Genomic DNA, 14,579 nt, shown 5'->3' with positions numbered 1-14,579 from the left:
GGGAGGGAAAGGGGCGGGCAGGAGGGAAGCAAGTATTACAGACTGAGGGACACAAGAGGCAGACGACCCCTGAAGCAGCTTTGTCCACTGAGGAGGAAATGGTCACTCAGAAGCCTGAGTCCCATTTCTGAACTCACAAGCCGTGTGGCTAGGAGACATGCCAAACCTTTCTGGACCTTGAAGAGTACACTCTCTGTCCCTGTCTGTCTCTCTCCGTTTCTGTCTGTCTGTTTGTCCCTCCCTCCCTCTCTGTGTTTTGTTTTGTTTGGGACTGAATCCCACTGTAGCTCAGTCTAGCCCCTGTGTATACCACCATGTGTGGCTTGAACCTCAGTTCTCAGTTTTATTCATATTTTTAAAAACAGCTAATATGTTCTATAAGTTGGATGGTCCACTATTGTACCCACCTCCCATTTCTCCTTGTGCGTTCCTAAGTAACACGCAAAAGCGCGAAGAATGCTGAGCACAGATGATGTGATCGGTGACTATCAAGTACTTTTGTGGATTTATTTTTCAAGTGGCAAAACACTGAAGTCTCCCAGAAATTCAGTGTCAAACCCATTAAAAATGAGGCTTTCGGGCTGGTCGTGGTGGCACACAACTGTAACCCTAGCAGAGGGAATGACCACAAATTCAAGGCCATCCTAGTAGAAAACAGAGCTCTGGCCCCGTGGTTCCCCAGGAACCTCTCATATCCTGTTGCTTGTGGCATGTCTGCTCTGCCCAGCCCTCCTCCCCTCATGTAAGAACTACCTTCAGTGGCTGTTCACACTCATCTGCTACTGCACCTGGTAAAACCTCACTTTCCCTTCTGATAGGGCCTCTGCGGAAGCCAGATGTAGTGAAGGTAAAACTGTACTTATTGTGCAAACCCCGAAGGTACTACAGAAGCAGGGGGGCTACCTTAAGGCCATATTCATGTAAGTGCAGAGGCCACAGAAGAGCTACAGAGTGGCCGCCACATCCTGCCTGTGTTGGTGTGGTGGGAAACAGCAGGGCTTGGGGCCAAAGTGCAGACAATCTTAGCAGCCTCAGCTAAAAAAAGCAGCCTGGTCAGGGAGGCCCCACTCTGTTCCTGTGCAGCTCACCCGGGGGAGCACCGGAGAGAGCCGGGTTTAGCTCCTTAGACCGCAGCTCGCTTTTATAAACAGCGGCTCTTGCCAAAGCAAATGAAACTAGTAGGGATTTCAGAACAAGCGAAGGTGACGGTCTGAGCAGACTAGTGGGCAGGGTGTAGCCAGGGTGTAGCCATGGGGCATCTCTACCAGCCATGCGCTTATAGACTCACATGCAGTCTTGACAACACAAGCCTTGAAGTGTAGGGAGCCCTGGGGAGGTGAGGCAGGAGACTGGTCTCAGAGTAGACATATGTGGGACTGTGGTTCCAATGTCCCCAGTTGCTAACTGTGTGGGCAAATCACTTTGCTTTTCTGAATGTGAAACTCTCACTTATAAAAAGCATAAACAGTGTCTACCTTATAGATACTATTATATAGTGGGGTAGGGGCTTGCTATAAGCACTCCACATGGTATATGTTCCCTCTGGGCTGGACCAGCACTCGTGCCAGGAGAACCTCTGAGATAGATTCCTCAGGACCACCATAAGCACCCACACCAAACCTTGTCTGACGGCTGTGGTATTTCAGAGCACAGACTCTGGGGAACTCCCTGGCTAAGTGTGGTCTCAGGGAGACTGGTTTGTCTGGTCTGCCTTTTCGCCCTCTAAACACAGGACTGATAATGGAACCACAGACCAGGAGGATCACTGTGAGGCTGAGCTGAAGCACTTGCAAGGGCACCCAACTCAGCAGAGGCTCCAAGGAGAAGAGGAAGAAGTGCGTCTTACACATGCCACAGTGTACACACACATGCCATATGTTACACGTGTGTATACATATGCATGAGTATACACACACATGTCATATGTTACACGTGTGTATACATATGCATGCGTATACACAAGTATACACATGCCACATGTTACACAAGTATATGCATATGCATGCATATACACAAGTATACATACCCGTGCCACATATTACACATATGCACACACACATGCATGCATGTGCACACATAAGCACAGTGCCTGGCCCACTCACCTTGTTTTTTTTCTTTTTCTGCATGGAAAGGGGACAGTAAGTGAGGAATGGGTGAAAATCAAGTTTCTAGGGTGGCCAGTGGCTCAAGGCTCTGGGGTCCAGATATTGTAATCAATTGGAGCTCAGGGGGTAAAGGCACTTGCCACCAAGACTGACAACCCAAATGACCCCTGGGAACCACAAAGCAAAACAAAAGAACTGACTGCCACAAGTTGTCCTCTGACCCCCACATGTGTGCTTGGGACATGCACATACATGAATGAATGAATAAATTAATAAAATACAATTTTTTTAAAGAACACAGAGTGCAAAGGAGGAAAAGTGTCCTTCTGCCACATCTCAAGACTGACAGCTGCTATGCTTTGTTCAGCTGCTATGCTTTGTTCTGCTAATCTGATGCTAGGGAGGGAAAGGACCTTGCCAGTCCTTAAAAATAAAATTGGTCGCCAAAATGTGGCTCATTCAAACCTGTGTGAAAGTGAAGTTTTTTTTTAAAAGGAGATTTTGTTTTAATATTTAGGCAAACATGTAACAGGGAGATTCATATGTGTTTCCAGGTTGGGGCTTTTTATGTAAAATCGGAAGGTTTGGCAATTACACTGGGCCAGCAATGTCCTGTGGCAAGTCAGCTGAGACCCTACCCAGAGTCTTTAAAAACAACAACAGGGGCTGGTGAGATGGCTCAGTGGGTAAGAGCACCCAACTGCTCTTCCGAAGGTTCGGAGTTCAAATCCCAGCAACCACATGGTGGCTCACAACCATCCGTAACGAGATCTGGCGCCCTCTTCTGGAGTGTCTGAAGACAGCTNCAGTGTACTTANATATAATAAATAAATAAATCTTTAAAAATAAATAAATAAATAAATAAAAAATAAATAAAACAACAACAAAACAAAACACACAAAAAAATCCCAAAAACAAACAAACAAAAAACCAGGGTTTCTCTGTGTAGCCCTAGCTGTCCTGGAACTCTCTCTGTAGGCCTTGAAACCAGAGATCCACTTGTGCCACCACACCTGGCCCACCATGTGTTATTTGAAAGCTGTTGACAAACATAGCTATGTAAGGACACTAGACCCCCTCCACTGACCTGCAGTACTCATGACATGCCCGTTCCCATGAGCCTCCCTCCTCCCCCTTAAGCAGCGCTAGAATTGAATCCAGAGCCTTGTCAATACCAGGCAAGCATTCTACACTCAGCTACGCTCCCAGTCCATGAAATCTTTGAGTGAGCAACTCCTGAAACATATTCTATGCTGTTCCAGCACTCAAAGGATGAGGAAGAGCAAGACACACCCAACCCTAAAATAAGATGTGCAGATGTGTAAGATGTGCCGGAACCAGCATTGTGATCATGGGAGTCACTACCTGAAAGACGCTCAGTGGGGCGTTTGTCCTGGGTCAAGTCACTCTGAGAACAGCCCCAAGATCCATGGCAGACCTGAGTCTCCTCCATTACACCGACCCCTCTCTCCTGAAACACACACACACACACACACACACACATACACGAGAATCTAAACTTCTCCACTGCCCTACCTACCACGTCCTGCCTCCAGGAGTGCAAGGAAGCCATTTAACCCCACTGAGCCACCACCTTCTCGAGTGAAAAGCTAGGATGACAACCTCATCCATCTCATGCACTTCTCCGAACGTCTGAAGAAATGATGTAAGCCACAGTCCTGAAGGATATCTAGAAATGCCCTTGTGATGCACATGCTACAGCAGACATTTCACACGTGTGAGCTTATAGATCTAAACTCCACCAGCATGGCCAGGGGATTATGAGTATCCCCATTTTGCAGAGTAGAAAGCGGAGTCAGAGGGATTCTGTAAGCATGACCAAGTCACCCAGGTGGAAGGTGAATGACCCAGGTTCTGACCCTGGGTCCTGAACCTAGTCCCTTTTCTCTGTGTGAGAAATCAGACGCGATCCAAACTCTTAAGCCAATATTAGCCTTCCTTGCCATCACTTCCTAAACCCAGCTGCCTTCCTCTAATTGATAAAATACTTTCTCCTCTTCCACACTCCCGCTTCTGACCAGCAAAATGGTTCTACAACAGAAACATCATTCCTTCTGCCATGCACACTTGACTGCCCCTGCCTGGGCTGGAATGTGACCCCATATCTTCTCATAGTTAAGAGCCTAACCACTTACCACTGGCCGATCCACAGATATTGTATTTTCAGCTTCCCTGTGAAAAACACAAACAAAGGGTATCTCAATATCCCCTGGAACAAACAGGAGTCACCCCCACAAATTTGTCCAGGTCACATGGCTTCTTTGTGGTCCAAGATTTGAGATTAAATCTAAAAGAGCCTGGGACTAAACACCCACCCCAGGAGCCAGCCTCGTGTAGACGCCATTCCCAAAAAAGCCCAGGTGCACAGCTACTCCTTGGTGTTGCCCAGAGCTCCCTCAAAGCATGGCCCAGCTACCTAGCAACAGGCCTAGCACCTCTTCCAGGGACAGAACTCAGAGAGGCAGGGTCTGTCAGTACATCTGCTGAGATGAAGCCTGGCTGGCTTCCCGTGCATTCCAACTACACTCACTCACTTATCATTTCTATAAATCTAATGTGTCTATAAAGCAATGTGTGTTTCCTCGTCCCTTGTCCCTTGAGTGTTAACCTTCATAAAGGCACTGAGCCCCTTCTGTTTCTGTTTCTGTGATCCTGTTTACTTCATGATACCCAGTGCCTGGAAGAGTCCTGGGGTAGAATGGCTGCTCAAAACATATCTGCAGGATGAATGGAATGAATATTTGTGAGATGCTCTAGTGCCACAGGGCTATACTTGCAACTCCTCTGGAGGCTGGGGTAGGAGGATCAAAGGTTCGAGGCCAATCTGAGTGAGTTCAAGGCCAGCCTGGGAAATTTAGTTAAACCTGTGGCTCCCCAGGATTGCACTCCGGTGCTGTAAAAAGCAATCAAAGAAAGGACTGAAGGAACTTGAGTAAAGGTCCCAGAGTACAGAATGGCAAAAGCCTGTGGGTGTGTCCCAAAAGACCTGAAGGAAATTGGTCCAGCTGCCTCCTGGCTATAGACGGGCCACATGAGTGACCTCTTAGCGGTGGGGGGGGGGGGGGGGAGCCAGGCTGGCACTCACTCAGAGAGATTCCTCTTTTCAGAGAAGACTCGGAGGATGAATTCCCCCTCCTGGTGGGGCTCGTAGGTGGAGGGTACGATGACATACTCGCTGGGTGGCAGGCGGAAGCGCTGGGACACCTCCCGCATGTTGATGTAGGTTTTGCTTCTGGCCTTGGAGGCGTTGTACAAGAAGAAGTCCTTCTGCAGGTGTTGCTTATTCCCGTGCATCTGGGGGCAAGAACCCAAAAGAACTGAGCCCCTTGGGAAGGTTGTGTGGACCTGCTCATAGTCCCCTCCAAGGGCCCTGACTCTTTGGTCATTCGTTTCACCGTCCTTACCTACCTACTTCCAGTTCCTAAGGCCTCAAATTGCTGAACATCACAGAAATTCTGTAGCTCACTTCCTCCTCTTCCTTTTTTTGGGGGAGGGGGTGGCGGGGGCAGGATTCAAAAATAAAGATCAGGTCTATGTTTTTCCCTTGGCAGGGCCACTCACCAGAACTGATGATCCCCAAATCCAAATCCCTCAAGCTCACAAGTGCCCCAAAGATGGGGAAGGACTCTGGGCTCTGAAGAAGGCGATTCTCCTATTCTAGGAGGCAGCCTCCTTCAAACGCACCTCTGAGAGTGTATAGTTGCATGAATATGAAAGAGTAAGTGTGGGAAGGTTTGCGTGTTTGATGGGCAGGGTGTCCTGGTGGGAGGGAGAAAACGTGCATTATGGGCGTGGTACCCTCTTATCAGCCTCGCTCACCACCCTACCAGGAAGCTTCTTAGGGAGCCACAGACAGACTTAGAGCCCCCAAGGAATGCTGCACACCACGGCTGGCCGCTGCCACTGCTATACCTCTTTGGGAACCTGGAAGCGAAATAGAAAAAGAACACCTCTGATGTGAATGAGGGTACAGAGTCGGCAGAAGGGAATGCCAGACATATTAGAGTGACTGTAGGCTCTAACTCCTGCTACCACCCGGCCAGCTCCGTCCCGCCTACTGCACCTGTGGCATTTACACTGGTGACAGACATGTGTGGGCCTGAGAGCAGGAGCCCTGTTGGTCACTGGGGACATGAAAAACCAGAGGACCCTGTTGGAAACTCTCAAGTTCTCCCCGTTGGAAAGGTGTTTCCCGTAATGGAGCCGGGGCGCTCATACCTCGTAGATGGCGAAGCCAATAGTGAAGAGGTTGGCCCCCAGCTTCCGGTCCTTGCGCCGGTTCTTCTGCATCAGAGCCACGAGGAAGCTGCAGATCACCTCAGAGTCCTCAGGGTCATCGTCTTCCTCCAGAAGCTTGAGACGGTACTGCGGGTTGGTCCAGAAAGTGTCTGTGACCCAAGAAAGGAAATGCGTGTTCAGATGCGCCTCTAAGAGAAATGGCAGGAAGGGAAGCAGGACAGAGATCCGTTCTCCTCTGTTCCTTATGAGGGGTAACGTTAAGGTTTTGATTTATATGTGTATGGGTGGTTTGCCTATGTCTGTGTACCGCATGCATGTCTGGTGCCCATGGAGATCAGAAGAGGGCCACCATGTGGTTGCTGGGAACCGAACTGAGGTCCTCTGCAAGAGCAGTAAGAGCTCTTTACCACTGAGCCATCTCGCCAGTTAAATGGATTTTGACTTAGAATTAGGGAAGAATTCCCAGAAATTTCTGAAATGGCCCTAAGAACTGCTGCCGATTCCTACTACTTATTTATATAAATGGGATCCTCAAGAAATGGGATCCTCAAGATTGACAGTTATAACATCAAAATATCCATCAATTCCAAAAAGAAGATGCTCTGTGTCCTACGGGATCTAATATTCCACAAGATTTAAATTTTTGAGCAAAAGCGAACAAGTGCATCTATCTCATTAACATAAAATAAATGGCAAATTTACATGTGCACCATGAACTGTTTTAAAATAAAATAAATTTGTTTTCTTTTCATTTTTTTGTGACAATTCTCCTGACTACATCCTTCATGCTGGGATTAGAAGCATGTGCAACCATACATGTTTTATTCTCTGTGTGTATGTGTGTGAGAGTGTGACTTCATGCATGCTACGCAAGCAAACTATTAACTATGTTACACCCCAGTCTCCCAAGTAAATGTCTTAATGTTTTATCAGTCTGATTTGCATACCTATTTTATACACCTATACACAGGGTTATGTAAAAATTCCTCATTGAAAAGAAGTTATATACGATGTAAAAAAGTTTTAAGAGGCCTGCTTCCCATTCCGGACAACTGTAAGATGCAGTTATTTATGGAAAGCATGATCTAAGCATTTGTGTAATTATTGGTGAGTGAGACCCCCTACCCTTATGCTGGCTAGTTTTATATCAACTTGATACAAGTTAGAGTCATCAGAAAAGAGGGAATCTCCTTCTCTCTGCCACTGATAAAATGTCTCCCTAAGATTGTACTATAAGCAGACAACCTGTGGTCCTGGGTTCTATAAAAAAATCAGGCTGAGCAAGCCATGAAAAGCAAGCCGGTAAACAGCACCCCTCCATGGTCTCTGCCTCAGCATCTGCTTCCAGGTTCCTGCCCGTTTGAGTTCCTGAATTCCTCCTCTGATGAACAGTGATGCCAAATAAACCCTTTCCTCCCCAAGTTGTTTTGGTCTTGGTATTTCACCACAGCAGTAGAAAACTAAACCAGTGCTTCTGGCATTGCACGGTCTGGATGTGCAATGCTGTCATGTCTCCTCCTTTCTGAACGTTCATTGTCTTTGACACATGACAGCTGTTTAACTTTTAGCCTACTCCTCAAGTGTCACTGTTCTCAAGTGAATGAGGCTTTATGTTTCTCCTCTGGTTTCACCTATGCTGTTTCCCTAGGCATCTGACCCTCTCCACTGTGATGTGTGTGTGTGTGTATGTTATGTGTATATGTGTGTGTGTGTGTGTGTGTGTGTGGTGTGTGTGTGGTGTGTGGTGTGTGGTGTGTGTGGTGGTGGTGGTGGTGGTGGTGGTGGTGGTGTGTGTGTGTGTGTGGTGTTAGTGTCTTCTTTCTTTTCTTTTTTCCAGAGACAGAGTTTCTCTGTGTAGCCCTGGCTGTCCTAAACTCTGAAGATCAGGCTGGCTTCAAACAGAGATCTGCCTGTCTCTGCCTTCCATGTGCTGGGATTAAAGGAGTACACCACCATAGCCTTGTGTGACCTCTACTTTCTAATAGACCCCTACATTCCAATGACACCTGAGGTACATGTCTAGGCTCAGTTTCCTATCTGGCTTCCCACTCTCTACCACCCTTTTCTTCTCATCTATTTACTCGTTTTTTTTTTTTTTCATCATAAAATACTGAGTTTTGTGTGTATATGGTGTGTGTGTGTGTGTGTGTGTGTGTGTGTGTGTGTGTTTGTGAAAGCAGATGTATGCACGGCATGGCATGTGCATGGAGGTCAAAGGGCAATGTCAGTCCTCTCCTTCCACTTTGCTTGGGAGTCTCTGTTGTCTACTGATATGTATGCTGGGCTAACTGGCCCCTGAGCTTCTGGGATTCTCCTGTCTCCATTTCCCATCACTGGGGTCTTGGACACACAACTTAGTACACATGACTTTTGTGGGGGTTTGAGGATCCAGACTCAGTTTATCCGGAAAGTTCTTTATAGGCTGAACCATCTCTCTGTCATCTTCATTGAATTTTTATCATATAACCAAGTCTGCTCTAAAATGCAGATGACTTCAGTTCTCTACTACAAATCTTTACCATGGGAGTCAATATGTACCTCAAACTTTTCATGTCATAAACTAAACTCCTCTTACTGTGACTCCACAACCAACCACATAAAAACAGCACGCCAACTTTGGTTCTGTGTAATTAATATTACAATATTGACTCACCTGCCCAGGTCATTGTACTGGGACCCTTGGTATCACTCATTATTCCTTCCCTAAATCTGAATTCTCTCTGCTGCCCCATCTCTGAGGCCACTGCCTTGGACATGCATTCAGCATCTCTGCCGTGGGCTAATGCAGTGGTGACCAGGTCCTCAAATACACCTTCAACAGGATTGGCATGGCGTTCTGACAGTTTCCTGCTTCAAGCTCAAGTTGCTACAAGCTCCCTGTCGGAGGTCCCTTGGCATGTTTCCTTCCTTAACTGAGGAGGCTTTCATAAGACAGTGCATCCCGAATTTAGGACAGGCTCGATAAGTGATAGATAATATTATTCTGCCTGGAATGAGTTCTGCCTAGACCTTCCCCCATCCAGAGGCTCTCCCACCTGGGAAGTTTCGGCAGCCTCCAGCAGAACAGCCCCTCACCCAGCGGCCCTCGTTTACAGACACTGTCCAGGTCTGAAGCTTATCGGACTCCAGGGCGTCAGCTGTGAGGTTGCAGATCTCCAGCTTCGTGAAATGGTAGACAAAGTCATCATATGACATCCTGAGAGGTCGAGAGAGGAGACACTCACACAGGCCGAGGAAGGGAAGGTTCAGGGCTAATACAGCACAGTAAAGTCCCCCAGAAGACCCTGATGTCACTTGGCTTGTTCAATTGCTTTTGAGAGACAGGATTTCATCCTGTGGTCTTGGTTGGCCTTGACCTTTCTACCCTTCTGCCTCTGTCTCCCAAATGATGGACTTACAGGTGTGTGCCTGGCACTGTCACTTCTGACCTAGCTACCCCAAACTATCACCATGTCTTATGCTCATGACTCCTCATTTGTCTTTGAAAAGAGTGTGCCGGAAATTAGTTCTCGAAAATGTTACTCACTGTATGTTTCACTATTGCCAGGCACATTTTCAGCATGGAAAAAAGAGATGTCACTTGGAAAAAGATAGTTTTAAGGCCAGTAACATCATAGATAAATGCCTCTGGGTCCTGAGGGAACCAAAGGCGTCATAGGAGACACTATTGTCAGCTGAGACTCAGAAGGCTGACATGATCAGAATAAGGCTGGCACTGGATATCAGGTAAGAAAAGCCCCAGAAGAGAGCCACATCAGGGCCAGTGCGCAAGGGTAGCTTCTGGAATGAGAGCTGCCATGGGAGGGCCTGGGTCTGAGCTCAGTCACTGCCATGACTGGCACTCTCTTTTCAGAACCTCACCTTTGCTGGGCCTTGAGTACCCATAGGAAAACAGGGCCCAGATATGCCAAAGATGCAACCCAGTGGCTTCTGATTGGAACCTGAGATCTCACCTACCCGCCTGGGCCATGAACTTACCAGAACTCCCCATCCTCGGTGACCTGGTGCTGTAGACGGGCCTTCTCGTCTTTGTCTACAAAGCTCCAGTCCTTCCAACTGGTAGGAAAATGGGGAAATTAAGAAAGTTCCAATCCCCTCGAGTGGGTTCACAAGGGCTTGACTGTCTCTGCCTGAATCTTCTAGCCTCCTCATTAAGAGCTTGAATCTGCATCAGATAGCTGTATATCCTTAGACATGTCACTTGACCTGTCAGCTTCGACTTCCTCAGCTGCAGAAGGGAACCGACTATATCATCTGCCTAGGAGCTATGAGGACTTCATGAACTTCTTCGAAACTATTAGCTTGCTGCCCACGGAGTGCTAAGAAAAGATCATGTAACAGGAAAACAGCCAGGCACTCTTCCTTCCTTCCTTCCTTCCCTGTTTTTTTTTTTTTTTTTTTTTTTTTTTTTGGTTTTTCGAGACAGGGTCTCTCTGTATAGCCCTGGCTGTCTTGGAACTCACTTTGTAGACCAGGCTGGCCTCCAACTCAGAAATCCACCTGCCTCTGCCTCCTGAGTGCTAGGATTAAAGGCATGCGCCACCACGCCCAGCTTCTTCCTTCCTTCCTTCCTTCCTTCCTTCCTTCCTTCCTTCCTTCCTTCCTTTCTTTCTTTCTTTCTTTCTTTCTTTCTTTCTTTCTTTCTTTCTTTCTTTCTTCCTTCCTTCCTTCCTTCCTTCCTTCCTTCCTTCCTTCCTTCCTTCCTTTCTTTCTTTCTTTCTTTCTTTCTTTCTTTCTTTCTTTCTTTCTTTCTTTCTTTCTTTCTTTCTTTCTTTCTTCCTCCCTCTTTCTTCCTTCCTCTCTTTCTTCTTTCTTTCTTTCTTTCTTTCTTTCTTTCTTTCTTTCTTTCTTTCTTTCTTCTTCCCTCTTTCTTCCTTCCTCTCTTTCTTCTTTCTTTCTTTCTTTCTTTCTTTCTTTCTTTCTTTCTTTCTTTCTTTCTTTTTTTCCGAAGGAGAGGCTCTTTTGGTCTCAGTTAAGAGCTTTCCCCAGCTGTCACCTTTACCCCTCATAAGAGTCACCTGGACACTGTAGGTACTGCTTCCATTTTGTAGGTGAGGTAAAGGGGATAGACACTAAGAAGGGAATCGCCTGTTTAGTCCAGAACTCTGGTGGAGGCTTCTAGAACCTTTCCTCTCAAGAATATAAGTACCATCATGTTCACTGAGTCCCTGGCTCCCCTGCCTTCACCTCCTGCCCTTTTGGGGAACCCACAGAAGTGTCCTTCTCTGTAGGTCACTGGTTTGAGAATGATCTTCCACCAGTATCAACAGTACTCTCATGGTTTGGTACCCACCCCAGTGTGGCCCCAAGCTCTGTTGCCCGTGGACTGCCTCACCCATCACTCCAAGAGCCGTTCCACTCCACCTGGCCCCAGGGGTTCCGCAGCCGCACCAACTTCACCTTCTCACCTTTGAACAGGGCCTGAGGCAAAGAGACACAACTTGGAAGCTCAAGCAAGTTTGGAAAGATGGGGCATCTGACTTGCTATGAGGGCTGGGAAGAAGTTGTGAGAATCCAGTATAAAGGCTGCCTGCCTGGCCCTGGCCAGGTGGACAAACCAGAAGCTTGCTGACAGGGTGAGGCGTCTGGCCATGGTATGTACTGGTGGAGGGGGATAAACATTTATGATGAGGCTTTAGAAACATATTAAGTATTTTGTTAGGCTTTATTCTTTTTACTTATGTGGATGTATGTCTGCCCATGTGAGTTTATGTGCACCATATGCCTGCAAGTGCCCGAGCAAGCAGGCCAGAGGTTCTCAGAGCTCCTGGAACTAGAGTTACCTGATGGTGCTGGGACCCAAACCCAGGTCCTCTGGAAGAACAAGAAATGCTCTTAACTGCAGAGCCACCTCTCCTGCCCTTATTTTTATTCAGTGTGTGTGTGTGTGCGCGCGCGCATGCGTGTGTGCACATGCGTGTGTGCACATGTATGTATGTGTGTGATGTGAGGGTGGGTGTGCATGTGTCTCAGTGCACATGTGCACAGTAGAGGACAACTTCCTGGAGTCAGTCCTCTCCTTCTGCTCTGGGTCCCAGGTTTGGACTTGAGTCTTCATACTTGCGTAGTAAGTGCTTCTACCGAGACCCTTCACTACCCCTTTCTGAGGGTGATTTAAAGCAGGCCCCTGATAGATAAACTACAGACAGATGCCTCCCCTCAACAGACCAATTAGAAAAAGATGCCCCATTCTCCAATCACGTGCAGTGGGGGATGCAGACACAGCCTCTCTTAGGCCATTTTTTTTTCAGGACATAACCTGTCCAACTGCATGCTACAGCCTCACAATGATCCTGCTTGGGAAATGACCCAGGACACTTCAGAAACCCCACAGGAAGCAAAATGGACACCAGAGGACAGGAAACAAGGCAGTACACAAGCTCAACTTTGTAGGCCAAAAGCTGTGTTTCTAGTCGTTCCTTGGAAACAACTAGACAAATCCCAGTCTTCAGCGTTAAAAGCAAAGGGAAGGGCCAGGGAACCACTCAGCTGATGAAATACCTGCTGGTCAAGAATAGAGACCCAAGTTTGGATCCCCAGCACCCATGTAAAAATGATGCCACAGCAAAGTATATATGGAACCCCAGCACAGGGAGGGCGGATCCCTGGAGCTCATTAACCAACCAATCTAACCAATTGGTAAGGTCCAGGCTCAGTGAGAGGCACCATCTCAAAATAAGATGAATCACCAAGGAACACCCAATACTGACCCCTTGCCTCCACAGGCACACATGCATAAGTGTGTACATTCACTAGACACACAGCTGAACCCAGAAGATTAGCGGCCAGGTCTACCTCAAGTCAGTCCCATAGGTCCCTTCTGCCCTCAGAAACCCAGCTTGGACCTGACTGGCAAGTTCTCTGGGTGGTGAGAGAGGCACAGAAAGTTAAGTCCTGACTTTAGCAGGTCAACTCAGGGGTTTCCAGGCCCCACCAAGCTCCAACAGACTCACCTCCTCCAGCCCAGTGACTGAATAGGCATGCCCTTTCACCAGCCCACAGGCCATTCTTGTTTCATACTGCACCGGAACAATTGTCTGTAGAGAAATAACCAGACAGCCTATCAGGAGCTGGGGTGAAAGAGGGCAGAAGTTCTGTTGAGTGGAGACAAGGGCTCATACTGGTTCTTTTCTGAGTTATCTCAGACTAAAGATGACTCTCTTCCTTCACCTTATGCCTCATGGCCAGGATCAGACCCTCGCTGGTTTTTCAAGAGCAACAGGAAGATGCTGCCCTAGTCCTCCTAGCTGATCTTGCTGCCCTGATGGCCAGAGATCAAGGTGAGTCCTGGAATAGGAGGTAAGTAAAAGAATTTCCCCTTCATTCTAGACTCCCTCAGCAGAGGAGAGGGGGACATCGTGGGTCTGTGCCTTCCTCTGAGCCCATCTAGAGTTGACTATTCCCCAAAGAAGGATTTGAGAAAGAGAGTTCTCTTGCTGTCACCTTGCCTCCCTCACACTTACTAGAACATGGAAGTCAAGACAATTCAGTCCCTACTCCCAATGCTGGCAATACATATGGGGTGGTTCCCTGCTGTGACAGGACTATGCCTGAATTCAGGGGCAAAGATGTTCAAGTTCTAGTTCTTGAGGGTTCCTCGGCACAAGGGTAGATAGACCACCAAGCTCTCGACAGGCATCCCAGCATCAGCTGGCCCAGTAACAACAGCTTTGGGGAAGCTTCTGGGAGCCACATGGGAGTGAATTCCTGAAGCCTTCTTCAGGGTGACAGGTGTAGGTGAGTCTGGAACTTTTTTCATCTTAGTGTCTTCGATTTCATTCATCTGACTCAGATTAGGGCAGGGCATTCACTGATCTGCTCAGCTATAGCTCAGAGGCCACCTGAGATAGCTTTTGGCGCTACACGGCCTATCATTTTGACCAGCAGTTTTCTTCTTGAGACTCTCCTATAGAAACCATTATGTGTGTATACAAAACTGTCTTTATGCTTATTACAGCACTTTTGAAAAACAGACTTTAAAAAACCCTCTAACTCTTCAATAGAGTGTTAGTAAGTAAATTATAATATATTTGCACATCAGAATATTGTACAGCTTCTAAAATGATATAAAAAGAATACTTAGTTGCATTTTAAAAATATGAACCTTGCTGGGCAGTGGTGGCACACACCTTTAATCCCAGCACTTGGGAGGCAGAGGCAGGCGAATTTCTGAGTTCGAGGCCAGCCTGGTCTACAGAGTGAGTTCCAGGACAG

At 47.4% G+C, this 14,579-nt stretch overlaps 1 protein-coding gene across 8 annotated transcripts in view; it reads right to left on the bottom strand.

The window, feature by feature from the left end:
• Positions 1-14,579, bottom strand: part of Capn3 (calpain 3) — a 40,772-nt gene that overhangs the window by 3,897 nt on the left and 22,296 nt on the right. For 6 of the 8 annotated variants that reach the window (XM_021182471.1, XM_021182448.2, XM_021182477.1 and 3 more), the window contains 8 exons: positions 13,319-13,402; positions 11,701-11,786; positions 10,344-10,421; positions 9,401-9,561; positions 6,345-6,514; positions 6,039-6,050; positions 5,212-5,420; positions 4,262-4,298 (listed from right to left, as the gene is read on the bottom strand). In XM_021182471.1, the coding sequence (XP_021038130.1) occupies positions 4,262-4,298; positions 5,212-5,420; positions 6,039-6,050; positions 6,345-6,514; positions 9,401-9,561; positions 10,344-10,421; positions 11,701-11,786; positions 13,319-13,402 (837 nt within the window). Of the gene's footprint in view, positions 1-2,102; positions 2,121-4,261; positions 4,299-4,441; positions 4,488-5,211; positions 5,421-6,038; positions 6,051-6,344; positions 6,515-9,400; positions 9,562-10,343; positions 10,422-11,700; positions 11,787-13,318; positions 13,403-14,579 lie in introns of those variants that run through there. The other 2 variants (XM_021182442.2, XM_029484520.1) reach the window with 2 other exon arrangements.

The sequence above is a fragment of the Mus caroli genome, chromosome 2, assembly GCF_900094665.2.
Source record: "Mus caroli chromosome 2, CAROLI_EIJ_v1.1, whole genome shotgun sequence".
In the NCBI taxonomy this organism is placed as follows: Eukaryota; Metazoa; Chordata; class Mammalia; order Rodentia; family Muridae; genus Mus; species Mus caroli.
The sequence above is the reverse complement of the archived record's forward strand: the minus strand, read 5'-3'. Positions and strand labels throughout refer to the sequence as shown.